This window comes from Microcebus murinus, chromosome 24, assembly GCF_040939455.1.
Source record: "Microcebus murinus isolate Inina chromosome 24, M.murinus_Inina_mat1.0, whole genome shotgun sequence".
Lineage (NCBI taxonomy): Eukaryota > Metazoa > Chordata > Mammalia > Primates > Cheirogaleidae > Microcebus > Microcebus murinus.
Window position 1 is genome coordinate 19,159,321 of NC_134127.1, and position 26,150 is coordinate 19,185,470.

General features: G+C 47.1%; 2 protein-coding genes across 5 annotated transcripts in view; both read left to right on the top strand.

The window, feature by feature from the left end:
* Nucleotides 1–1,963, top strand: part of XPO7 (exportin 7) — an 83,774-nt gene extending 81,811 nt beyond the window's left edge. For all 4 annotated transcript variants that reach the window (XM_075997361.1, XM_012739230.2, XM_012739228.3 and 1 more), the window contains exon 28: nt 385–1,963. In XM_075997361.1, the coding sequence (XP_075853476.1) occupies nt 385–478 (94 nt within the window). In that variant the 3' untranslated portion in view covers nt 479–1,963. The remainder of the gene's footprint in view (nt 1–384) is intronic.
* Nucleotides 1,964–13,775: 11,812 nt separating this feature from the next.
* On the top strand, nt 13,776–25,488 carry NPM2 (nucleophosmin/nucleoplasmin 2). The gene is made up of 8 exons (XM_012739239.3): nt 13,776–13,916; nt 14,082–14,167; nt 14,279–14,404; nt 22,128–22,221; nt 23,024–23,199; nt 23,427–23,461; nt 24,541–24,574; nt 24,689–25,488. Exons 1-8 carry the CDS (start codon nt 13,859–13,861, stop codon nt 24,731–24,733), a joined length of 654 nt encoding a protein of 217 aa, XP_012594693.1. The 5' UTR covers nt 13,776–13,858; the 3' UTR covers nt 24,734–25,488.
* The last annotated feature ends 662 nt before the right edge of the window (nt 25,489–26,150 follow it).

Here is a 26,150-nt window from a genome sequence, read left to right on the forward strand (position 1 = left end):
GGACAGCACAGCTCTATACTACTGGTCTCTTGGCATTGAGAAATGAGACAGCGTCATTCTCTTACTGCCCTTGCTTCATGAGGGTTACTTTGCCACCCATTAGTAAGATTTCTTTTGTGCTGCGGTGAGCCCAACATGGACCACAGGGCCCCAGGTTTGACCAGATCTCTAGGCCTGCCCTGACGTTGCCAGGTAGAAAGGGGGAGCAGAACTAAGCCAAGTTTCCCTTAGAGTCTCAAGACTAAGATTAACTGACCTTAGAAAGAGAACCCATCATTTCATATGTTTTGCTTCCCAGTAGCTACTTCCCTGCTAAAAAACATTTTAGGCAAAAACCTTTCCCTTCTGCCCTCCTCCCCCAACCCACATGCATCCTCTCTGCAGGTTCACCCAGAACCTGTCAGCATTCCGTCGAGAAGTCAACGACTCGATGAAGAATTCCACTTATGGCGTGAATAGCAATGACATGATGAGCTGACACCTCCTTGGACTCTACCTGTACAGAGCAGCGTCCCTTTGGTTTGGCCCAGGGGGATGAACAATTGCAAGCGGGAGGGCCTGGCTGATCCTGGCTCCTTCCTCCATGGGTGTGGGGAAAATGGCAACAGTCAACTAGCTACTTCCCCAGGGAATAGGGGTGTGAGTGCACTCACTAGAGGGCAGGGCGCTGCTGGTTCCTGGGGACTGGGTGGGAAGGGTGGTGGGAGGAGATAGAGACACAAACTGTCTGAGACTCCAGCCCCCTCCTCCTGGGGCCACCCAAGGGGGAAGAACCCCCAGTGTCCTGCCACAACCTGCCTTGTATAAACATGTACATTTTTTCATAACATTTTGAACAAGGTTTATATTGACTCAAGTTTAAAAACAAAAAGTGTGACTGAAAAATTTTTACAGAGTCTAGTGCACCAATGCTGATGTGAGGGGTTGTGTATGCGAGTGAGGAAAACGTGTATTCTGTGGCCTGAAGCTTTACTGGACAAGGATGTGTGAGAGTGCAGAGATATATTTAGTGACACAGTATAGAGGCAAAAAAAAGTTAAAATCCCAAATGTATATTTTTTCTTATTGCCCTTTCCTCACCCCAAAATGATCACTTCCTGTTACTGTATTAACCCTTGTTATTAGGAACTCTAAGCCATGCCAGAGCACCACCCTCCCCCATAACTGTAGACACTGCCCTAGGTCCCTGGCCTCTTGCAGTGACAAGTAACTCCAGCTAAAAGTGTTTGGTGTTCTTATCTCCATCCTTTTCCTACTTTGCTCACCCTCATCCTCAGACAGATGCCTCTTGCTTTTAAAAGTTGGATTTAACTATGTGTTGTAGGGTTCTTGGTCTCTGCAGAGACCAAAGAGAAGGAAATGAGCCAGTTGCTCTCCTGTTGCGCAATCTGGATGAGTCCACCAGAGGCCCAGCTGCGTGTGGCCAATAACTTTTAGTCTTCCCCAGCCCTCGAGGCAGTGTGTGTGGCTGTGTGCGTGTGGATATTTATATATGTACCCTGCACTCATGAATGTATGAACTGGAGGAAGTTACTACAGTGGAGGGTTCTTAATAACAAGGTCTACCTAGCATGAAGTATTTAACATTCTCCCACCCCTTTAAAAATATACATTTTTATAAAATGAAAACCATAATAAATGTTTTGAATATTAAAAAAATTAACCTACAGAGGAAAATTAATGGAGAAAGCTATTTGCCTTGTACTTTTTCCACAACTGTTGCTGCTAGTTATACACATCTCTAGTTCAGCTCTTGCCCACGGGACACTCATCAATTAGGTTTTATTTTTATTTCTCTCCTCTGCCCCCAGAAACAAGCCTGTTAATTTTTTTTCCTTCTCCTCTGGCGACTGTGTGGTGAATCCTTTCTTGCGTGATCAGGTTGCGGATAGACTTGTAAGGGTGTTTGCTGCATACAGTGTAAGCATTGTGACCGCCAATAAACTTCAATGGTTTCTACTGACCTGGTTTCAGCAATCCAGTCTAGTGTGTGTCCAGGGCCATGTCTCTCTAAACACATGAAGATATGTGAAACGTGCATTCTTAAGAGCCAGTGGATGACAGGGGCCCCTAAACCTGATAAAATTGTTTATCTCATTGGACTCAGTCTGACTCAATTTCTTTTAAAAGTATGATCGGTTGGGTTGAGATACATATAGCATAAGTTGTCCACAGCTATAAAAGTGAGGCCACTCTACCTCTTTACTAGCTTCCAGGTAGTAACATGGCTACCAGCAGACTAGTAATTGAAGAAAGCCCAGTTTCGTTAATGTTCTGACATGGGCTGGGCTTCATTCATCAGACCTTGACAAGTTCAAAGGCAAATGTTATCCCCTGGAATACTGTGCAGACATCACGGGCCAGATTTGTAAAATGAAGAATACTAGTTAACAGGGACTACTTCTAACTTAGGTACTACGTAGTAGCTAAGTATGAGGGAACTCCATTGCCAGGAATGTGGAAAGTGTTAAGATACAGCTAGGTATGTAGGTATGTGTGCCTTAATGCAGACAAACGTCCCGTGATTCCTGGCCCAGAGGGCCACTCTTGTGTGGCTTCTCTAGACGTACTGCTCCCTTTGTCTGCTGTTTTAGCTTTCTGGGAACTGGCATAACCTTGGACCTAATAAGTTAACTTTCAAAGCAAAAAAAATTGTATTCTAATGGCTAGAAGACAAATGGAATTGATTCCTCTAAGCCAAGTTCCATCTGTAAGGCTAATAAAAACATAAAATTACCAGGTTTCATTGATATGCAGAACACTCCTGGCACATGCTCCACAATTCTAAGTCTGTAGTAAATGAGACAAAAATAATTTTCTCACAGGTACTTGAAGAGAGTTCCTCTCTCCCCCACCTATTAATATATTGAGATGCTGATTGATCAGCAAAACCACAGAGCCTTCCCTTCCACAGAAACAACGTACAGACTCACCAAAGATGGTGGTTTCATTGGTGCAGCCCTGAGCACAGTTGTCAGGACAAGGTGCTGTGGTTAAAATCTTCCACAGCCCTGTCCAACTTTAAACAGTGGTGCTACTCTCTCCTTGACTAATTAAAATAGGGGCACCCCCACCAAAAAAAAAGAAAGCCTTTTCCCCCCAGAAATGATCAATTAGCAATCTCATATGATTCAACAGTTTTAGTCAGTCAAAACCTGAGTTTATTTGGGAGTTTCTAGCTCTTTCTAGGCACTACATTCATTGAATCAAGTGTCTTTAGATATTGTTTCTGACACAAACTGACAAACTGTACTTTACATTGAAAAGACACCTAAATCCTTTACTACAGATTATTATATTTTATGTATATGTATTTGTTTTGTTGGCTTAGCCCAAAAGAAGGTATTCCCACTAAAGTGTAAATCAGAGGAAAAAGGGATCTTGCCCAGAGTTGTGATTTTAAGTTTTAAGAAATATGACTTTCCACAGAAATGTCCATTTCCTAGACAAGTGACAACCTACTAAAAAATAAGTTTTTCATTTTCCAAAACATAGTCTTTATTAACCACTTTAGTACCGCGCTCACCGGCCGCGAAACCTTGCCCACAACCAGCACTCATAGTTGGCACGATAGTGTGTGCTGTGCATTGACGACGAATCCGTTTTGCTCTTGTGCGATGAGGAAAGCTTTAAAGCACTGAAAGCTTGTTTTACTTTACAGGCAGCGTTAGGAAAATAACTATAATAACTCCTACTAAGGACTTGTTAAAAGGTCACAGATTCATAGTAACTTATTAGCTGAACGTACACACTGCAACTGCAGAAATAAAAGCAAAAGCTTTCTGTCGACTGAAGTCGACGCTTGGCTGTGCGCCTTCATATCATGGCTGTTGGCTACAGTCGACACTCGTGTTCATCTGTGGCAACTGACTATAGTCGAAGCTCAGCTGTGCGCATTCATCTGTGGCTGTCGACTATAGTCAACACTGGTACCGAAGTGGTTAAGGACCCCCCCCCCCAAAGTGGAAAAATGTTTTAGTACACTATGAAATTTCAACTAACTGCAGAAACAGAATACTTTCCCCAAATACCCATGGTGTCTTTCCAAGTCAGGAACAGCAAAAAAAAAAAAAAAAAAAATAGAAAATATCCATGGTCATGGGGTAATAGGAACTAAATCTAGAAAGCCAAACAACCTCCTTACTTCATATTTGCCCCAGCCCACACTGTCCTCACCATAGATTTTGGGGTATGTCTACAAACCTAAGCTGAAATTAAATGCTACTGAAGTGTCAAATGCTAACAAAAAAGGAGAGGAAAGATTATAACTACTGAAAAGTCCTGGTTCTTTAAACATTTTTTAGAGTAAGTTTGAAAGAATAAAAATGTATTCAACAGCCATAATTAAGCAACAATTAGATGCTAAATAATGTCTAAGTAGATTCTTGCTTCTGTAGCTTATCTTGAGGGTCCATCACATTGACATTTGATACCCTAAATTTACTGGTCGGTCAGTCACTTTGTGCTTTAGGAATGGTGGGTCAACTAAAGGATCACCTGACACAATGGGGATATGAGAACATCAGGGTGGAGGATGAAATGAAGTTTGGAAAATCATTCCCCTTCCTCAGAAAAGCCTTATGGTTCTCAGGACAGCCTGACTGCCCTCAGGCAAATGAGTACAGTCTATTCATTTGTCAAATACTCAGCATTTATTATGGGCCAAATGGCTTTTTTTTCTTTTTTTTTTTTTTCTTTTAGAGACAAGGTCTGGCTTTGTCACCCAGGCTGGAGTGCAGAGGTGCAATCACAGCTCACTGCAGCCTCAAACTCCGGGACTTAGGCAATCCTCCTGCCTCAGCCTCTTGAGTAGCTGGGGACTACAGGTGTGCACCACCATGCTTAGGTTTTTGGGGTTTTTTTAAGAGAGAAGGTCTCACTATGTTGCCTAGGCTGGTTTTGAACTCCTGGCCTCAAGCCATTCTCCTGTCTCAGCCTCCCAAAGTTCTGGAAATACAGGTGTGAGCCACAGCACCCATCCCCAAATATTTTTTTAATGGTCAGCAACAGAAAAGGGAGATCAAAAGAAAAGCAGAAAGTCACTTGCATGGTAAATTCATTTCCACTCTTCTGTGTAAGATCCTTCCATAGTTCAAACTGACTTCACAACATATGAAACAATGCTTACAAAAGGATACACAAGTTATATTTTTAATTCTTCATAATAGCCATGAAGACAAGTCATTACGCACTTAAACATACCCGTATGACCCTAATCATCCCATTCTTAGGTTGCAAAGGAATGAAAACTGGCAAGTGAGGAATCTCCTAACCCCTGCTATGGAATCAGATTAAGCAAGTCAGGGCATCTGCCTTCATGGACTGCAAGACAAACTCACAGGATATAAACTGACTAAGGGACAGTAGATTTGGACTTATGTAAAGCTCAGGGGGGCAATTTACAGAGTCTTGATTGGTCCTCCCTGCAGCTAATAAAAGGCTGGGAGAACATAAGAGCAGCAATCTCGAGGTCAGAACCCAAGCTTTCTCTCCCCAGCTCCTAGAGACATACTGTATAAAGAAGGTAAAGCATCCTTTCAAGGCCGAATTAACCTGTCTGGAAAATGGTTGAGAGTACCAACTAAGATAGTGGAAATGAAACCACTTTTAAGTATAGCTGGCCATTATCATATTCAGAAAACTAGCTACCCACCCTTTAACACCTTGCAGTCCGAGGCATGTGTCACAAAGCAGATCAGGTTACAAGCTTTATCAAACAAGCTACGAACACTGCAGCAGAACTCTTCAACTAGACAGATGCAATTGCCGTCTGCCTTGTCCGGTCTGCAGAACCCTCTCTTCTCCCTCTATACTTAGATGCCCTTTGCTCACCTGCCCTTTTCAAGATCCAAAATCCCTCTCTAGAAGTCTCCCCTTTACTGTCCCTGTGCCTGAGAGACTTAGGGCCCACCTGCCTGTTCTTTTGGGGTGTTCCTAACCCAACCCCTACCTGTCCCAGCAACCAAAATGTGCTCCTTACAAGATGGGACCACTGAAAATGATGTGTCGTTTAGATGGTGGGTGGAGGCTGGCGAGAGCTTTTGGAACTAATTTGGGTGAAGCCCCTGCAGGGACAGGCTGCCTGGTTCGGGCGAGCTAAACCACACTGTAGCCATAGGCCTCTACGGAAAGGGAAAGCAAAAACCGCCGACATCTTCCCACCTGGACCCAGCGAAGGAAAGGGGAACAGAGCCACACCTGACCCCTTCTAACTTCCTGGGCCAGTTGCTGCTAGCACGCTGCGGCCCCGGAAGTGGTTCCGAGCGCCCCTTCCGTCAGAAGGAGGTGCCGCAGCCCGTCGCGTCTGCGCACAGAGGCCCGCTCGCTGGGCTCGCCCTTCGCCCCGCGCAGGCGCAGTCAGGACTCGGCCCCGCGCGGGCGGCCTAGGGGGGCTCGGTCGGAGGGGTGAGGGTCTGCCTGTTGGTTGGGTGAAGGGCGTCCTAGGAAGGCCGGATCGGGGCTTCTGCCGCCCTCGGAGCCCACCGAGCCTTGTGCTGGTGAAGGTTCGCGTTCACGCGCACAGCGGCCTCACGGTCAGCAGCCGCAGCGGTGATCCCAGAGGCACGCTGGGGGCTCGGCCCCTGCTCCGAAGACCTCGGCGTCGCGGGCGGACAGACAGGATGGTCCCCGCGCAGCACGGTGTGCGCCCCGGGAGAGCGCAGGGGAGCGCCGGGCGCAGCGCTGGCAGGAACGGCCAGTGGAAGGAGGCAGGGAAGGACACCGCGCAGCGCAGAAACACCGAGGCAGGAAGCATCTTGTACTCCTACAGCAGTGGCAGAAATAGTGTGGCTGGAGGGAGATCGCGGCCCTAATGTGTCTGGATGAGAGTGGGGCACAGGACCTTGGGATTGGATCCAAAGGCTCTACCTTTTCCCAAAGGCTCTACCTTTTCCCAAAGGCTCTACCTTTTCCCAAAGGCCATTTGGCAGAGCAGCCTGGTCATCAGTCTTTGTTTAACCCACCAGCTAGTGGGTAATGCGGACATGACCCAAGAAGAGGGCCGAAGGGAGAGTTGAGAGTGACTAAGACAGGTGGGAGCAACAGGTCTTTGTGACAAGTTGGATTTGGAGAGTGAAGAGGACTCCAGTAGGATTCCCAGGTTCAGAACAGGGCAGCAGCCAAGTGAGGAAGAGGAAGCATGGGGCCGCAGGGGCCTACGTGGAGGAGGGTGCTGGGTGAGCCTGAATGGAACTCTCACCCAAAGAAATATCCCTGCTCTTGTAGGCAGAGCACCTGGGAGATGTCAAAAACTTATTGCTACAAAATAAATAATACAAAAACTCAGAAAATAATAGAAAGGGGACACTTCCCAACTCATTTTATGAAACAAGCATTTCCCAAATACCAAAACCAAAGACATTTTTAAAAAATAAAATTTAAAAAACCGGGCCAGCTGTGGTGGCTCATGCCTTTAATCCCAGCACTTTCAGAGGCTCAAGCAGGAGGATCACTTAAGGTTAGGAGTTCAAGACCAGCCTGGGCAACATGCTGAGACCTCATCTCTACATAAAAAGAAGAAATAATAGCCAGGTGTGGTGGCATATGCCTGTAGTTCCAGCTACTGTGAAGGCTGAGGTAGGAGGATTGCTTGAGCCCAGGAGTTTGAGGCTGCAGTGAGCTATGATGGAGCCACTATTCCAGCCTGGACAAAAAAGCGAATCCATTTCTCTGGAAAAAAACAAAAACAAAAAAACAGAAGAAACCCTTTTAGACTAGTATCTTTCATGAACATACATGCAAAAATCCTAAACAAAATATAGGCAAGTCAAATCCAAAAATATATAAAAAGAATAATACATGACCAAGTGGGACTGACCCTAGGAATGCAAGGTTGGTTTAACATTCAAAAATCAATAAATACAACCATGTAAACAAAGTAAAGGATAACTAATGGATCTCAATATATTTATAAATAAAAAACATGATGAAATTAAATATCCATTCATGATTTTAAAAATCAGCAAACTAGGAACATAGACATTCTTAATCTAATAAAGGACATCTACAAAAAGCCTACCACTAACAGCATACTTAAAGGTGAAAGACTTATGGTTTCCCTCAAGAACAAGGCAAGGATGCCCACTCAACACTTCTATTCAACATTGTACCAGAGGTCCCAACCAGGGCAACAAGGCACAAGAAAGAAAGAAAAGGCACACAGATCAGAAAGGAAGAAGTAAATCTATCTTTATTCACAGGTGTCATGATTTGAGATACAAAAAAGCTATTGTAACTAATAAGTGAATTTAGCAAAATCACAGAATCCAAGGTCAATATACAAAAAAATTGTATTTTTATGTGCTAACAGTATACAATTATGAGGTGGAATTTTAAAATATATACCATTTATTGGCCGGGCACGGTGACTCATGCCTATAATCCTAGCACTCTGGGAGGCAGAGGCGGGCAGATTGCTTAAGGTCAGGAGTTCGAAACCAGCCTGAGCAAGAGCGAGACCCTGTCTCTAGTAAAATAGAAAGTAATTGGCCAACTAAAAATATATAGAAAAAATTAGCCAGGCATGGTAGCACATGCCTGTAGTCCCAGCAACTCGGGAGGCTGAGGCAGTAGGATCAGTTGAGCCTAGGAGTTTGAGGTTGCTGTGAGTTAGGCTGACGCCACGGCACTCACTCTAGCCTGGGCAACAAATTGAGACTCTGTCTCAAAAAAAAAACATTTATATATATACACAATTTATTGTAGCATCCAAAAAGATGAAATACATAGGAATAGGTTTAGCAAGAGATGTGCCATATCTGTACACTAAAATCTATAAAAGATTGCTGAGGAAAATTAAAGAAGATCTAAATAGTTTGTAACATGTTCATGGATTGGATGACTCACAACTGTGATGTCACTTATCCCAAATTGATCTCTGTATTCAACAAAATCCCAAAGTGGGTTTTTTTGGAACTGACAAGCTGAGACTCACATTTATATGAAAATGTAAAGAATCTGGAATATGGCCAGGCATGGTGGCTCACGCCTGTTATCTTAGCACTCTGGAAGGCCAAGGCAGGCGGATTGCTTGAGGTCAGGAGTTCCAAACCAGCCTGAGCAAGAGTGAGACCCTGTCTCTACTATAAATAGAAAGAAATCAATTGGCTAACTAATATATATAGAAAAAATTAGCTGGGCATGGTGGTGTATGCCTGTAGTCCCAGCTACTTGGGAGGCTGAGGCAGAAGGATTGCTTGATCCCAGGAGTTTGAGGTTGCTGTGAGCTAGGCTGACGCCACGGCACTCATGTCTATCCTGGGCAACAAAGCGAGACTCTGTCTCAAAAAAAAAAAAAAAAAGAATCTGGAATAGCCAAAGCATTTTTGAAATAGAGTTGGAGGACTCATGCTACCTGATTTCAGATTTACTATAAAGCTATAGTAATCAAGATATGTGGTACTGGCACTAGGACTGACATACAGATAAGTGGGGAAAAAAATGCCTAGAAATAGGACAACATATATGGTTATTGATTTTCAACAAAGATGCCAAGGTAATTCAATAGGGAAAAGATAGTCTTTTCTAAAAGTGGTGCTAGAGGAACTGCATATGCAATTGTAGGGGTAGGGAGGAGGATCTCTGATCCTTACCTAATGCTATACACAAAAATTAACTCAAAATGTATAACATACCTAAAGGTAAAAGTACAAATTCTAGACAGGAACTTAGAAAAAAACTTTCATGAACTTTATGTTAAGCCAAGATATCTTAACATATCAAAAGTATGAGCCATCCATACAAGAAAAAAAAAATATTGGGCTTCATCAAAATTTAAATTTTCTGCTCTTCAGAAGACAACACTTAAAAATGAATCAAAACCAAAAAAAGGAAAAGGAAAAAAATGAACCAGCCAGCTGTAGTTAAGAGTGAAAAATCTCTGGAATACATATATTTGACACAAAACAGGTATCCAGTATATATAAAGAATATATATAACTCAGTAATAGCCCAAAATAAGAATAGCCCAATTTTAAAATGGGCAAAATACTTGAACAGGCATTTTGCAAAAGAAGATATACAATTGACCAATAATCACTTGAAAAGATACTCAACATCACTTGTCATCAAGAAAATACAAATAAAAACGACAATGAAATGCTACTATACATCCACTAGAATGGCTGAAATTAAAAAGACTAACAATGTCAAGTGTTGATAAAGGTGTAGAGCAATTAGAATTCTTTTTTTTTTTTCCATGTGGATTTGTTTGGTTAAAATAAAAAAAAAAAAAAAGAATTCTTTTTTTTTTACAGTTAGAATTCTTATACATTACAGGTACAAATGCAAAATGGTATAGCAATTTGGAAAGTAGTTTTGCAGTTTCATATAAAGTTTAACATAGGTTTACCATATATCCAGCAATTCCACTCCTAGATATTTACCCAAGAAAAATTAAAACATATGCCCAAAGGCTTGCTCTCAAATGTTCATAGCATTTTTATTCATAATCCTTTTAAATTAGGAAGTATCCAAATGTCCATCAACAGGTGTATCAGTCAGGAGTTTATTGCAAGGAATTGGCTTATGTGATTAGTGATTATAAGGACGGACTAGGCAAGTCTGAAATCCAGGCTGGAAGCTCTTGAGCAGGAGCTGAAGCTGCAGTCCATAGGCAAAACTTCAGGAAAACCTCCATTCTGATCGTAAAGCCTTTCAACTGATTGGATCAGGCCCACCCACATTATTGAGGGTAATTCCCTTTACATAAAATCAACAAATTAGGCCGGGCGTGGTGGCTCACGCCTGTAATCCTAGCACTTTGGGAGGCCGAGGCGGGCGGATTGCTCAAGGTCAGGAGTTCGAAACCAGCCTGAGCGAGACCCCGTCTCTACCAAAAATAGAAATAAATTAATTGACCAACTAAAAAATATATATATACAAAAAAAAAATTAGCCGGGCATGGTGGTGCATGCCTGTAGTCCCAGCTACTCGGGAGGCTGAGGCAGTAGGATCGCTGAGCCCCGGAGATTGAGGTTGCTGTGAGCCAGGCTGACGCCACGGCACTCACTCTAGCCTGGGCAACAAAGTGAGACTCTGTCTCAAAAATAAAAAAAAAAAAAAAAAATCAACAAATTGTAGATGTTAATCATTACATCTGCAAAATACCTTGACAACACCTAGATTAGTGTTTGCTTGAATATTGAGTATTCCCAACACAAAGAAATGATGAATGTTTCAGGTGCTAGATATCCTAACTACCCTAATTTGATTATTGCACATTGTATGCATGTATCAAAATATCACGTGTACCCCATAAATATGTATATTACATGTCACTAAAAAAAACTTTAAGAAATGAGGTAGATATCAGTATTATTGCTCCATTTAGCAGATGTAGAAACTGAGGCAGTGCGATGTGAATTCGCACACTTGAAATCACAAAGCAGAGTCCAGACTTGAACCCAAACCATCTAGCTCCAGCGTCCTGGCTCTTGGTCCTGACCTCAGTGGATCTCCCTCCTCTGCCTCCATTTATCCATCTTTCACTGTGACCCCCACCTGCAGCCTCACATCAGTGCGATTATTGATGGGACAGCAAGGTGAGGCCACTGAAGGCCAGTTTTCTTTGAGCACTGCTCTCCTGTGAAGCTGATGCCCCTTGAGGGGCCTGTGTTGTATTCACTGCTGGAAGCTCAAGCCCAGACCAGGGTTGGCCATCTTGCAAGGCCTGAATCGATGCCTGTTGAGTGAATACCTGAACGTCTGTGCGTAGCATGCATTGTGCCCACCATTTGCTCACTTTTGCCTCATACTTGGCTATATGGCTTTCACCTCTAGCAGACCCCCCTGCTGGGAACAAGGAGCTCAAGGACAACCAAGGAGACCAGAACTTCCTAGCTGAGGACAGGGAGCCTTGGGGGCCCTGTCATGCCCCCAAGTCTCTCCTGGACCAATTCACTGGGAGGCCAACTGCAGCTTCCAAGATAAAAGATTCTGCTCTCTCTGTGGCAATGAGCCCCTGTGCCAGGGGTGTGCAAGTGGGTGTTGAGAGGTGCTTCCCAAGGGTTCTCAGCATCTGCCAGGGCGCTGGATCAGACTGCGGTCAGGTTCCACTCCAGGCCTGCACCTCTGCAGGCAGCACAGGGCCAGCAGTTAAGGACACGGGCCATGGGGCCTGGGATATGGCAGGCTCCCCTGCAGTATTAGCTGCTACCTCTATGACCTTGAGCAGACCACTTCCCCCTCTGTGCCTCAGTGTCCTCATCTGTAATACAGCACTAATAACAGGACCCCTGCCATCAAGGAGAGACCTCTCATCATCAACACCATCATCACAGAGAAAGGGAAGAAGGAAGCCTGGTAGAGAGGCAAGGTGAAATCGGGAAGCCCCCAGTCCCATCCCCACACTCTGAGCATCCGCTTCTGAGCCACTGCATGCTGTTCCACCGTGCATACCCACACTGTGTCCCACATCACCATTGCCACTGGCTCAAATCATGGAGATGCTCTAAAGCCACCCCAGATCCTGGCCCCTCCCCACAGTCAGATGCATGCCCTCCATCCCTGACCAAGCCCCTCCATGTTGCTGCCTCACCTGGCTTTACCTGGTCTCTCAGGGACAGAGACTAAGCTCACAATCTAGGACCAGGTACACAGCAGGTGCTTAATACACACTTAAGACTGCAGAGTCTTGCTCACTTGTCCTCTGAACTGAAGGCTACTCTCCTTCCCTTAGGAGCTCATCTGGAGAGACCAATCCTTGCCTTTGAAGTCATAAAGTCATTACCAAGGGGGTACAGTCGCGACATGCCTTCAAAGTTTAAAAGCAAATTAAAACTGGGAAGGAAAAACGCCATGAGAGAGCTCCCCAGTTACGAGTGACTCCCAGACAGAGAGACCTCGAGGATGGGTCAGCTGAAAGCCCCTCCTCTTCACTGCCCCTCCCAAATAAACTTTCAGGTGCTCCGTGTGTGGCCCGGCGCCGCTGCTCTTACCAGGCGAGCCCTCGTGAAGTCGCGGGCCGCGCACGGTGGCGCGTCCACCGCTCCTCTCCGGGGGCAAACTCGCCACTCCGGACACAGGGCTCTCCCGCTCTGGAGACGCAGCCGGCTCTAGAGCACCGGCCGGCTGGGCCTCGGGGAAGGTCCACGCTTGAGGGAAGAGGGAAGGGGGGACGCAAGGAGGGCAGTGAGCCCGGAGGGGCGCTCCAAGCCCGAAGGGGAGTCTCTGGGCTGGGTGCGGGGACCGGAGAGGGCGCCGTGAAGCCTATGGGCCGCGCCAGGGGCTCTCTGGTGGGGTGCTGGACCAGCTGCACCGCCCTCACCTGGGCCCTTGTTAGAAATGCAAATTTTCTCGGCCCCACCCAGACCTACTTAAGGGGAAACAGTGGCGTGGGGCCCAGTAATGCGCGCTTCAAGCCTGCCAGGTGATTCCGCTTCCCGGCGAGAGGAAGGAATGGGAGCTGGGATGGGGAGAGGGGGCTGCTTCCAGGCCCATTGCACACCTCCCCTTCCCCTTCCCCTTCCCCGGCCTCTTAACACCCGGCAGGCAGCTGCCCTCTGCCCTGGGGAAGAGGCTGCGCTGCGCTCCAGGGGCGCCCAGGGTGTGACCCGGCCGCGCGGAGCAGGGACGGTGAGGCTGGGCCGCACGGACAGCGCCTTTCTCCGCGCCCCCGTGGAGGGGCACAGCCCTGGGCTCTCCCGGCCGGTGGGCCGGCTGGTGCTTGGCCTCTAGGAGCCGACCACGTGCCCTTGAGGGTGGCAGGCGATCTCGGGGCCGCAGCGAGGCCTCGCCACCTGCGGTGCCCGCCGTCCTCGGGCGTGGCTTGGGGCGCTGGGCCGGGGAGGGGGCCAGGGCCTCGCCTCACCGCAGGGGCCCTTCTTGCAGCTGCACGGTCACCGGCTTCTCGGCCCGAGCCATGAATCTCAGCAGCACCAGCAGCACGGCCGAAAAGACAGTGACGACCGTGCTCTGGGGTGAGTGGGGACCCAGGCTCCTTCCCAGCGCAGCCCGGCGCGGCCCCTCATCCCGCAGCTGGGGGCGCGGGAGAGCCGCTCCCTGCGGGGAGGGCTGCGAGGCGGTACGGACAGCCTCTCTGGGCCCCGGCCGCCGCTCCCTCCCCCTCTCCTCTCCCTCGGCAGGCTGTGAGCTCAGTCAGGAGAAGCGGACTTGGACCTTCAAGCCCCAGATGGAGGGCAAGCCCGACTGCAAGCTGCGGCTTCACGCGGTGGGTGCGCCCTGGAGGAGGGAGAAGGATGGAGCCGGTGGCAGGGGACAACAGGTCCCCCGCCTGCCTTCAAGGTGATGAGGTGCCTCTGTCTGTTTTGACCCCTGGCAGATTTGCCTGGGGGAGAAAGCCAAGGAGGAGCTGAACCGCGTGGAGATCCTGCCGCTCTCCAACCTGGAGGACAAGAAGGCGCAGCCGGTCACCATCGCCTCGCTGCAGGCCTCCGTCCTGCCCATGGTGAGCCTCTCCCGCGGGCGTGTGCTGCGCGCGCCTCCCTGTCGGGCCTGCGGGGGTGGGACACAAACCAGGGTGCGCTCACCCCCCTCCCAGCAGCACGGCCCTGCTGGGGTGCGACGCCGTCTGTGACTGCTGCCCCTTCCCGGAGCTGCCTGACCCAGGGCAAGCTGAGTAACCTCTCTACAAAGAATAATTACACTTTAAAACTATTAACAAAGGCGGGGCCGCGGTGGCTCACACCTGTAATCCTAGCACTGTGGGAGGCCCAGGTGGAAGGATCGCTCAAGGTCAGGAGTTCGAGACCAGCCTGAGCAAGAGTGAGACCCCCGTCTCTACTAAAAATAGAAAGAAATTAATTGGCCAACTAAAATATATAGAAAAACTTAGCCGGGCATGGTGGCGCATGCCTGTAGTCCCAGCTACTCGGGAGGCTGAGGTAGGAGGATTGCTTGAGCCCAGGAGTTTGAGGTTGCTGTGAGCTAGGCTGACACCATAGCACTCTACCCCGGGCAACAGAGTGAGATCCTATCTCAAAAAAAAAAAAAAAAAAACTATTCACTGCTAGAGACAGCAGCACTAATCTATATATTGGTTGTGCATCTAGACATTCTCTTGTTTCTAATCATTTATCTGGAGTTTTCTATGTAAATGATCATTGTGAATAATGTCAGTTTTTGTGTCTATTTTTATTTTTATTTTTTAAATCTGCGCTCCTGCACCCGCTAGATCTGTAGTATATAACATGAGATAAACGTGATAGTGGTTGGCATCTTTATTTTCTTCCTGATTTTTTTTTCTAAGAAATGTTTCTAATGTGTTCTCCATTAAGTGTGAAGTGCTTGGTAAATACCCTTTGTTAGGTTAAGGAAGTCTTCATCTAGTCCTACTGTGCTTTAACTTTTTTTTTTCTTTTTAATCATGAATGGGGGTGAAATTTTATCAATGCTTTTCTGTTCATATGATTCAGGGTTTGTTCTTTAATTCATTAATGTGGTAAATTATATTAATAGAATAATCTTTAAACTGCTGGGATAAAAAACTACTGGGATAAAAAACTACTTCATATTATAAATTCTAGGTTTGCTTTGCTAATACATTGAAAGTTTTGTCTTTTCTAGTTTTATTTTTCTTTCATGTTAAGTTGTCTCAGGATCTTTTTTTTTTTTTAACTTATATACTTGGAAGTGAGGTTGCCCTATAAAGGATCTTATTTGGGTGTCGAGGCATGCTAGCCTCAGGAACTGAAGATGGCGTCTTCCCTCTGTCTGTTCCTGGAATGGTGAGTGTAAGAGCAGGATTAGCTGTCTTGGAAGGTTTGGGAGACCCACCTATAAAACTGTCCTCAGACCTATTTTCTTTTTTATCCACACGCTTCTTAGGAGACTTCATCCATTTTCATGGTTTTTTGTTTGTTTGTTTTTTGAGACTGAGTCTTGCTCTTTTGCCTGGGCAAGTGCCGTGGCATCAGCCTAGCTCACAGCAACCTCAAACTTTTAAGCTCAAGGGATCCTCCTGCCTCAGCCTCCAGAGTAGCTGAGACTACAGGCATGCGCCACCATACCCGGCTAATTTTTTATATATATTTTTAGTTGTCCCACTAATTTCTTTCTATTTTTTTTTTTTTTTTAGTAGAGACAGGGTCTCGCTCTTGCTTAGGCTGGTCTCGAACTCCTGAGCTCAAATGGTCCTCCTGCCTCAGCCTCCCAGAGTGCTAGGATTACAGGCGTGAGCCACCATGCCTGGCTGATTTTCATGGTCTTAAAGGCTATCTCTATAAATGAAGATTCAAACTTATTCCCGATAATCCAGCCTCCCTCTTGAGCTCTAGGTCCTATATCTGACTCAATGTATTTAGCAGGTATCTAATAGATGCCCTAAACTCAATATGTCTAATGCAAGTACTTGATTATTATCTCTAATCCCCCCCCCACACACACACACACACATGATCCTCTTCCAGTGAATGGCTCTCACAGCCATATCTGATCCACCAGGTCTGCCTTGACAACATACGGTCTCACCACCTCCCCTGCTACACCCTGGTCCAGTTCACTGTCGCCTTTTGCTCGATTTTCTTGCAGGGCCTCCCAGCTACTTTCACCCTGGGTCCTCTATAGTCTATTCCAGGGAAGGCATACTACAGGGCTAAGTCTAGCCTGCTGCCTGTTTTTGTCAGTAAAGTTTTATTGGAACACAGCCACACTCATCCATTTATATCTTGTCCGTGACTGCTTCCCTGGACTACAGTAGCATTGAGTAGCCTTGATGGAGACCACCATATGGTTTGCAAACCCAAAATATTACCTTCTGGCCCTTTATAGAAAGTTGCTCCGCCTCTGGTCTGTTCTGCACACAGCTTCCAGAAAGATCCTTTTAAACACAAGTTAGATCATGTTACTTCTCAGCTGGAACATTTAGGTGGTGGCTTCCCACCTCACTGGCTGCCTCAAAGCCCTTGTGTGCTGGCCCCTCAGCGACTTTGATGACCTCAACCTCCCCTCCCTAACCCTGCTCACCTGCTCACACCACATTGGCTCCCTGACTGCACCTTAAACTTCAAACGTACCCCCACCTTGTGGTCTTTGCATTTACTGCTCCCCATGCCGGGAACACTCTCCCCCTGTATGTTGCCATGGCTAGCCCTCCCGTTCCGTTCAGTCTGACCTTGGTTCCAACATCATATCATCAAAAATGTCTTCACTGACCACAAGCAGCATCTCCTGTTCCTGCCCCACCCAGGAAATTCACAAATTTTGATAAGTGCTGTTTTTGTTTTCATTTTCATTCAGTTCAAATTATTTTCTCATTTCCTTCTTCAGTCCCTGGAGGATTTAGAAGTACGTGTGTTTAACTTCCACATCATTGGAGATTTTCTAAAATTAATTGATTTCTAGTTTAATTCCATTTTGGTCTGAGAACTTAATTGATAGGATTTCAGTCTAAAATGTGTTGTGTGCTGAGCACAGTGGTTCATGCCTATAATCTCAGCCCTTTGGGAGGCTGAGGTGGGAGGATCTCTTGGGGCCAGGAGTTTGAGGTTGCAGTGAGCTATGATGGTACCACTGCACCCTAGCCTAGGCAACAGAGCAAGACCCTGTCTCAAAAAAAAAGGGTTTTTTTTAATGTATTGTGATGTTTTTTCATGGCCCAGAACATGTTCTATCTTGGTGACTATTTCATTTATTGCACTTAAAGAATGTGTGTTCTCCTGTTGTTGGGAATAGTGTTCTATAAATGCCGGTTATATCAAGTTGGTTAGCAGTTTTGTTCAAGTCTTCCATATCTTCACTCATCTTCTGCCTACTGGATCTATTAATTACTGAGAGAGGAATGTTGCGATCTCCAACAATAATTGTGACTTTGACTATTGCTCCTTTCAATTGTCAGCTTTTGCTTCATGTATTTTGAAGCTCTCTTATTAGGTGCATATGCCTCTAGGATTGTTAGAGCCTCTTGATTAATTAATCCCTTTATCATTATGAAGTGTTCCTCTTCATCCCTGGTAAATATTCTGAAGTCTATTTTGTCTGATTAATAGTCAGTCTGTCTCTTTTGATTAGTGTCTGTGTGGTATATTTTTGATATTCTTTTTCTTAAAATTTTAAGATTTTTTTAGAAACAAGGTTTCACTCTGTCACCCCTGCTAGAGTGCAGTAGCACAATCATAGCTTACTGCAGCCTCAAACTCCACGCAACAAGCAATCCTCCCACCTCAGCCTCCCAAATAGCTGGGACTACAGATGTGTGCCTCCAGGCCTGGCTAATTTTCTGTCTCTCTTTTTTTTTTCTTTTAGAGACACGGTCTCATTATATTGCCTAGGTTGTTCTCAAATTCCTGGGCTGAAATGATCCTCCTGCCTCATCCTCCTGAGTTACTGGGATTATGAGCATGAGCCACTGTGTCCAACCCTATTCTTTTACTTTTATTCTTTATATCTTTATATATAAATGGGTTTCTTTTAGATAGCATATAGATAGTCTTACTTTTTTATCCAATCTGATAATCTCTGTCTTTTAATTGGAGTATTTAGAGCATTAACATTTAATCTAATGATCAACATGGTTGAGTTTAAGTCTATCATCTTGCTATTTGTTTTCCTATTTGCCCTATTTTTTTTTAAATTTTCTTCTGGCCTTCTTTTCAATTAACTAAATTGTTTTTAAGATTAAATTTTGATCTCTGCCATTGGCTTCTTAGCTATAGCTCATCTTTTTGTTATTTTTTAGTCATTGTTCTAGGGTTTACAACATAATTTAATTTACATCTTTAATTTATAACAGTCCACCTTCCAATAATATTATAACACTTCATGTATGATAGAAGAATCTTACTATATAGCCTAATTCCATTTCCCACTTCCCATCTTTGGTGCTATTGTTGTAATAACTTTTACTTCTATGTATGCTACACTGCATTGTTATTATTTTTGCTTTAACAATCTTTATTTTAAAGAAATTAAAAATTGGATTTTCTTTGGGGCATGTACTTTGTGCTTCTACTTTCTTTGCTTTTTTGTTTGTTTTTTCTCCTTTTTCTATATTTTTAGATTGATTAAAGTTTCTTTTCCTCTCTCCTACTGGTTTGAAAGTTATAAAATCTAATTCTAATTTTTATTGGTTATCCTTAATTTTTTAACAGCCATGCATAATTCAAAGTTTAAAATTAGTGTTTTATTTCCTCCCAAACAATCTAAGGAGCTAGTCTACTTGTCCTCTTAATTTACATGTTATTTAAACCTCCAACACTACACATTACTGGTACTTATTTTATTTTATAATTAATGCTTAAATTGGTTTACTTTGTCTACCAATTTGTTTGCTCACTATTGCTTCTTCTATGCATTTCTTCCTTCTTGATTTAGTTTTCATCCTTTTGAAATATACTTTAATAGGTCTAGGAATAGTAAACTTATTTGGGCCTTTCCTGGAAATATCATCATTTTGCCCTCATTCCTTAATGATGGTTTGGCGGTGTATATAATTCTAGGTAGAGAGTTTCCTTCAAAACTCAAGTGGTTCTTCTAATTCCTCTGGTTTCTAATACTGCTATTGAAATCCTCAGTCTGTCTGATAATTCCTTTTTTGGGAAATCTGTCTTTCCTCTATGGTTTATTTTAAGAAAATCTCTTTTTGTTTTCTACAGTTTTACCATGGTATGTTCAGGTGTAGATTTATTTTTACCTGTCTGGGACTTCGTTTTCTTGAATATGAGAATCCATGTCTTTGATCACTTCTGGATAATTTTTGGTGGTTATTGCTTTCAATATTGAGTCTCTTCCATTTCCTCTGGACCCTTCTCTGATTAGGTGTATGTTGGACCTAATCGTTCTGTCCTCGTCTTAGCCTCTCTTTCATAATTTTTAAAATCCATCTCTCTGTGCCTCCTACGGGGTAATTTCTTCACAGAATCATTTTATCTTACTAATTATTGCCTCTGCTGGTTTATTCTACTTTTGAAACTATTTGTTAGTTTATTTCAATGCTTCTATCTTTCATGTCTAGAAAGCTACATTTTGCTTTTCTTTTTCATAATGTCTCATTCTTATCTTTTTTTTTTTTTTTTTTTTTTGAGACAGAGTCTCGCTTTGTTGCCCAGGCTAGAGTGAGTGCCGTGGCGTCAGCCTAGCCCACAGCAACCTCAAACTTCTGGGCTCAAGCAATCCTGCTGCCTCAGCCTCCTGAGTAGCTGGGACTACAGGCATGCGCCACCATGCCCAGCTAATTTTTTTTTCTATATATATATATATTAGTTGACCAATTAATTTCTTTCTATTTATTGTAGAGACGGGGTCTCGCTCTTGCTCAGGCTGATTTTGAACTCCTGACCTCGAGCAATCCGCCAGCCTTAGCCTCCCAGAGTGCTAGTATTACAGGCGTGAGCCACCGCGCCCGGCCGTCATTCTTATGATTCTGATTCCTAGTTTTGCATTTCTTTGCTTTGAATCACACTTATTTCATAGTTTTTTCTGTTGTTGTTCTCTTAAACCCTTGGCTGTGCTGGTCTGCAGCCCTTTGGTTTCTTTCTGCTGACTCCAGCGGGATTGTTCCACATGTGTTTTGTAATTTTATACGGTGAGCTCATCTTTAGGTTTTCAAGTTTGTTCTGTTTTGTCCTGAAAGAATTCTGTCTGGCCTGGGTTTGTGGAGTGTCCCATCAGAGTAGTTCCATGGTTGCTTCAGCCATTTGCCCCAGGGATAGGATGAGCCTGGGAATTTATAGAAATTTCTTGGCTTGGCAGTTCCCACCGAGTAAATTCAGACCTCATATAGGTGAGAGGTATGGCTGTGGGTTTTCAGGGTATCACAAGAGACTTCTTTTGTTCCCATTTACGCTTCCTTGTTATCTTCCTTCAGTGGTGGCCTGGGGTTTTGTTTTGGGGGGGGGTCTTTTGGGAGGGTGGTTTTGGGTTTATAGTCTCCATCCTCAATTCACCCTGGGTGCAGCCCCTTGAGGGTCCAAGCCTCCTCCATGCAGTGGTCCTTACCACCATCCTCCTCTTGAGCCCAGGGCCTGCCTCCTGTCCACATGAGCCTCCTGTTCACAGGAGCCCAAGGCCCTGGCGGTTCTCAGGCCCGTCTCCCTCCAGGTGCCCTGCGCCGGCTCCTCCACGTGCCTCTCCCCATCTCCAATGCATGAGAATTCTTCTTTCCATCCTGCTGTTCAGCCATGCAGTGAAACACACTGAATTATGTTCTGTCCAGCATTTCTAGGTGTTTCCGGCTGCAGGTGTTTCAGCTTTCACTACTCCACCTCCTCTCTGAACAAGAAGCTCTAGGTTAATCTCCCTGAGCCTCAGTTTCCTCCTCTGTAACAGTACTTCTGTCGTGGGCTTCTCGTGAGCATTTAAAGGAGAGAAAGTAGGTAAAATGCTTAACATGACGCCTGGCATGTGGTAGAAGCTCAAAACATATAAGCTGTTGTCATTATTCTAGAAAATTTGGAAAGTTTGGAAAAGCGTAAAGACAATAAATGCCTTACTGTCTGCTGACAATTAGGGTCAGCACTTTAATATGTTTCAGCCTTTATTCACGTGTATATCCATACATTACTCATAAGACAAATGGGGCTCTGTGCATACAACTTTGCCTCTGCTTATCTGATCAGTGTCCCAGGCAGCTTGGGTTGCTATAACAAAATACCACAGGCTGGGGGGGCTTCAACAACAGACGTTTGTTCCCTCACAGTTCTGGAAGCTGGAAGTCCAAGGTCAGGGTGCCAGCATGGTCAGTTCCTGGTGAGGGCTCTCTTCCTGGCTTGCAGACAGTCACTCCGTGCTCACTCTGTCGGGGGGGCCTCTCTAGCATCTCTTCTTATAAGGGCACTAATTCCCACCATGAGGACGCCACCCCCATGACCTAGTCGCCTCCAAAGGCCCCGCCTCCAAACACCATCACATTGGGGGTCGAGGCTTCAACACATGAACTTGGGTTTGGGGGGACACAGTTCCGCCCATAGCAATCAGACTTCTCCATCCAACAGCTGCCCCTGAGCTTGGAAGCTCGTCTGTGATCTGGGTGAGAATGAGGTTGTCAGGATCACACTCTCCTTGGACAGATCCCACCACAGCAGAAGGGCACGGGGCCGAGAACAGCCCTTGAGGGTGTGTGTTTGCAGGCGGGGGGATAAACTCTGAGTATTTCTGCCCAAGGCCAGTCCCGCCAGGTGCCAGGCCTGAGTCACCCTGTCTTCTTTTCTCCTGCCCCCATCTCCCTCCCCGTGCAGGTCACCATGATGAGATTCGAGCTTTCTCCTCCAGTCACTTTTCAGCTCCGGGCTGGCTCAGGACCCGTGTTCCTAAGCGGCCAGGAGTGTTATGGTAAGTCCAAGCTTAGACACAGGAGAGGTCTGAGAGTGAAGTGTCTAGCATAGGGCTAGGGACATTCTAGGTACTCGAACATTTGACGGACTTTGAATTCTTGGAGAAAGTCCCCAAAGGAAACGTGATTGCCAGTAACCTTGGCTTGGAAGGCTACGGGCAAGGGTCTTGGTCCCAAGTCTTCTGTGCCACCGTGCCATGTCCCCTGTGGGTGTCAGCCCCTCACCTGTCCGCAAGAGTGGGACTATGCTTGGGTTCAACTCAAAGAGTAGTCGTGAGGAACCAATGGGACATTCGAGGAAAGCACTTGATCTAATACCTACGGTAGGGAGCGCGGAAGATATCACTGCTCCGTGGTACGTAGCTATGGTAGTGACAGGGACCGTAGCTGCTTGACTTAATGTTGACCCCTTCTAGATCCTTCTCTGTACAGTTGTGCCTCTTTCATCCTGTTTAAAAACCCCTGGCAGGTCCCACTTCCCTTAGGATAAGGTCTGAATCCTCAGCGGCCTGTCTTGGGGGCCTCCTTCCCCTCCCCCACTCTGCCCACCTGCAGCCTCTGATCCTCCTCTGACCCAGACAGCACAGTCCCCTGCCCTCTGCGTTCCCAGGCCCCCTACCCCACCCTGGCTTCCACAAAGGGTGTGGCCCTTTCCACGGGCAGGTAGGCGACCACTTTCACCCCCCACACGAGGATTCCTCCAGGGCCACCTTGGAGCAGAGCAGATTGCGGGGTGGGAGACAGGCGTCCACCCTGGAGCTCAGAAGCTCCATCCCTGTCCCCTTTCCCACGCCGTCACAGAAACTTCAGACCTCACCTGGGACGAGGAAGAATCGGAGGAAGAAGAAGCGGAGGAGGAAGAGGAGGAGGAAGAAGAGGATGAGGATGAAGACATAGACATATCGGTGGAGGAGGACACCCCTGTCAAACATGCCAAAAGGCCATCATCGAGCCAGAAGCAGATGAGCGTTGCCAAGGTGGGGAGAGGAAGGTGGCTGTTTGAGACAAGGTGGGAACACTGCAGCGGCACCTGAGGGAGGGGCACCGGGTACCCAAGCCTCCCAAGCGCAGCGGCAGGGCGTGCCACGCCACAGCTACCACGGCCTGCCCCACGCTCGGCCTTGAGGACCTCGTGAATCTCGGGAGTTTCTTCTGGGCCTGGCCTTGCCCTAACTCTCCTAATATGCTTGGTTTTGGTTCCTAGAAGAAAAAGCTGGAAAAGGAAGAAGAGGCAGCAAGGTAACTATCAAATTAGCCACAATCCCTAAGCTGGGGTATGTAGTGCTAGAAAGAACGTGGTGTGGACCAGGCGCAGTGGCTCACGCCTGTGATCCTGGGAGGCCAAGGCGGGTGGATCGCTTAAGGTCAGGAGTTCGAAACCAGCCTGTGCAAAAGTGAGACCCCCGTCTCCACTAAAAATAGAAATAAATTAATTGGCCAACTAAAAATATATATTAAAAAAATTAGCCGGGCATGGTGGTGCATGCCTGTAGTCCCAGCTACTCGGGAGGCTGAGGCAGGAGGATCGCTTGAGCCCAGGAGTTTGAGGTTGCTGTGAGCTAGGCTGATGCCACGGCACTCTAGCTCAGGCAACAGAGTGAGACTCTGTCTCAAAAAGAAAAGAAAAGAAAAAAGAACATGGCGCTATTGGTGTGTGCGTGTGCATGACACACAGACACGGCAGTGATGGGCGGCGGTGGTGGGCAGCGGTTTTTGAAAAGCAGTGACCTCATTCCACTTAGGGCAACCCCTTCCAAAGAACCCTGCCCAAAATATGAGGGGAACCATATATGCACTGAGAAACTTATCTTGGCATTATTCAAGTCACAGCGACAAAGTGGCAGCATTCTAGACAGCTACTGATGTAACAGTTGCGTCACCACGCCAGGTCTTCTCAGCGGGATGTTACAGATTTCTGGCGAAGGGTACAGCAACCTGGAAGTGTTGACAGGGTTCAAAGGACAGGATAGCTAATCGTTTTATTTCACACTTTTAAAAGGAGTTTGTTCAAAAAAAAGCAAGCGTGAAAGGAAGCACACCAAAATGCTCGCACTGGGGGGAGGTCAAGAATACTAAGTAATTTATTTTCTCATCCGTTTGCTATATTTTGTGCAATATGGTTAATGTTACGTTTATAATGAAAGACACATTGGTGAGAAATAAAAGACGGAAGCCTAAGAAGGGAAAAACCAGCTTGTTTGAAAAGCTGGGTCAGGTGGCCAGGGGACCAGGCAGGGGCCGCTCCGCAGCGTGGACACGGGGAGGGTCACTCGTGGGCATCGGCTGAGCTGGCCCTCCCTGCCCCCACCCTGTTCCAGACCCAGCGCCAGAGACAAGAGCCCGATGAGGAAGGTGAGTGGGGATCCCAGGACTGGCCCCCCTGGGGGAGGCGGGCAGCTTTGTCCGGGGAGGCTGCCCAGGCAGGGGCAGAGAGTGGGACAGGGGAGTCCTGCCTTCTCTCCGCAGGCCAAACCCACGCTCAAACCCAAGAAGCCAGGGTCTAAGAAATGAAGAGCCCGGGCCTGTGAGACCATGGTGCAAAGCTGTCCCTCCGCCCACCCCCCTCCCTTCTGAGCCTGAATGTGACAGGGGTGTTGTGGGGGTGACAGCAGAGCCTCTCACCCCAACTCCCCTGTTGCACAAGAGGCCTTGGGGAGAAGAGCCCAACCTCAGGGCCACAATAAAGTTTGCTTTGTCAGGACGCTTGCTGCTCCTTGTCCCTGGGTTGGCCCCCCCGCCGGCTGCACCAGCCCGAGTGCCCAGCAGAGGGCGGCCATGAGCCAGCACACCTGGGCACAGATCCCGAGGTGTCCCCAGCCCTGACACCTGAGGCTGCTGTGTCCTCCTCCTGCCCCTGGCACCCCAGCCCCTAGCTTTGAGGGAGGGACCAAGCATCCGGGCCCTGTGCTGAGCTGTGTGTCGTGGCATGGGTCTTCCTGCCACCCACACTCCATCTGGGCCGGGCACACAGGTCCAGAACTTCAGGGCTTCCGCTGCCCGGGCCACGAGGGAGGGCCTCGCCTAGGGGGCCAGCATGAGGCGTGTCTGTTGGGAACTTGGGGGCACCCACATGCCCAGCTTGCTTCTGGTGGGGGCCGGCTCTTGCTCACACGGACCTCACGCGTGTAAAGGTCTGTGGCAGGCGGGGTCCGGAGTCCTGCACCCTCAAGGGGGCCCTTCGCAGAGGGGTAGACAAGGTGAGTGTGCAGAGGTGCTGCCCCTCGTGCCCCCCTAGACAGGGCTCAGTCACCTGTCGGGTGGGTCCAGTCGAGGACTGGGAAAGGGGCTGCAGGACCCGCTGCGTGGCTCTGGCCTCCTGCCCTCCCCAGCAGGTGGCTTTGCAGCCCTGTTCACCGTGGGTGACCTTGGCTCAGTCCCTGAAGCAGGCAGACACACAGATGGCCCCCCACTTGGGATCCTACATGCAGGGCCTGTGCTGGGCCTTTCCTTGCCCCTGCCTGGCACCCCCAGGCGTGGATCCCAGGAGGTCAGAGGTCTCGGAGCACACGCACGGGAAGGTCGGCCTGGCTCTGGCTTCCTGTTCAGCCGTAGCTTCTCGAGGCCAGGGACAGAGGCAGAAGAGGGCAGGGTGGCATTTTTGCCAATTCCTCACCCTCAAGTCGCTTACAGTCTAGTGGAAACACGGAAGCCAATGCCATGACTTCAGTGACCAAGTGATCAAGTGCTTTGAAGGAAGTAGAACGGGCTAATTCCTGGGGGAGCACTGTTCAGTGAGGGGGTCTGAGGGCTCCCTCAGAGGAGGTGATGGACAGGAAGGGGCATCAGGCTACGTGAGGAGCTGGCAGAAGGACGCTCCTGGGAATGGGAACAGGAACAGGGCATGCAAAGGGCCTGAGGCACGCAGGAGCTTGGAGGGTCTGGGCAGAGAGGAGGCTGATCCGCCCACAGCGGTGCAGGCTGAGCGGGC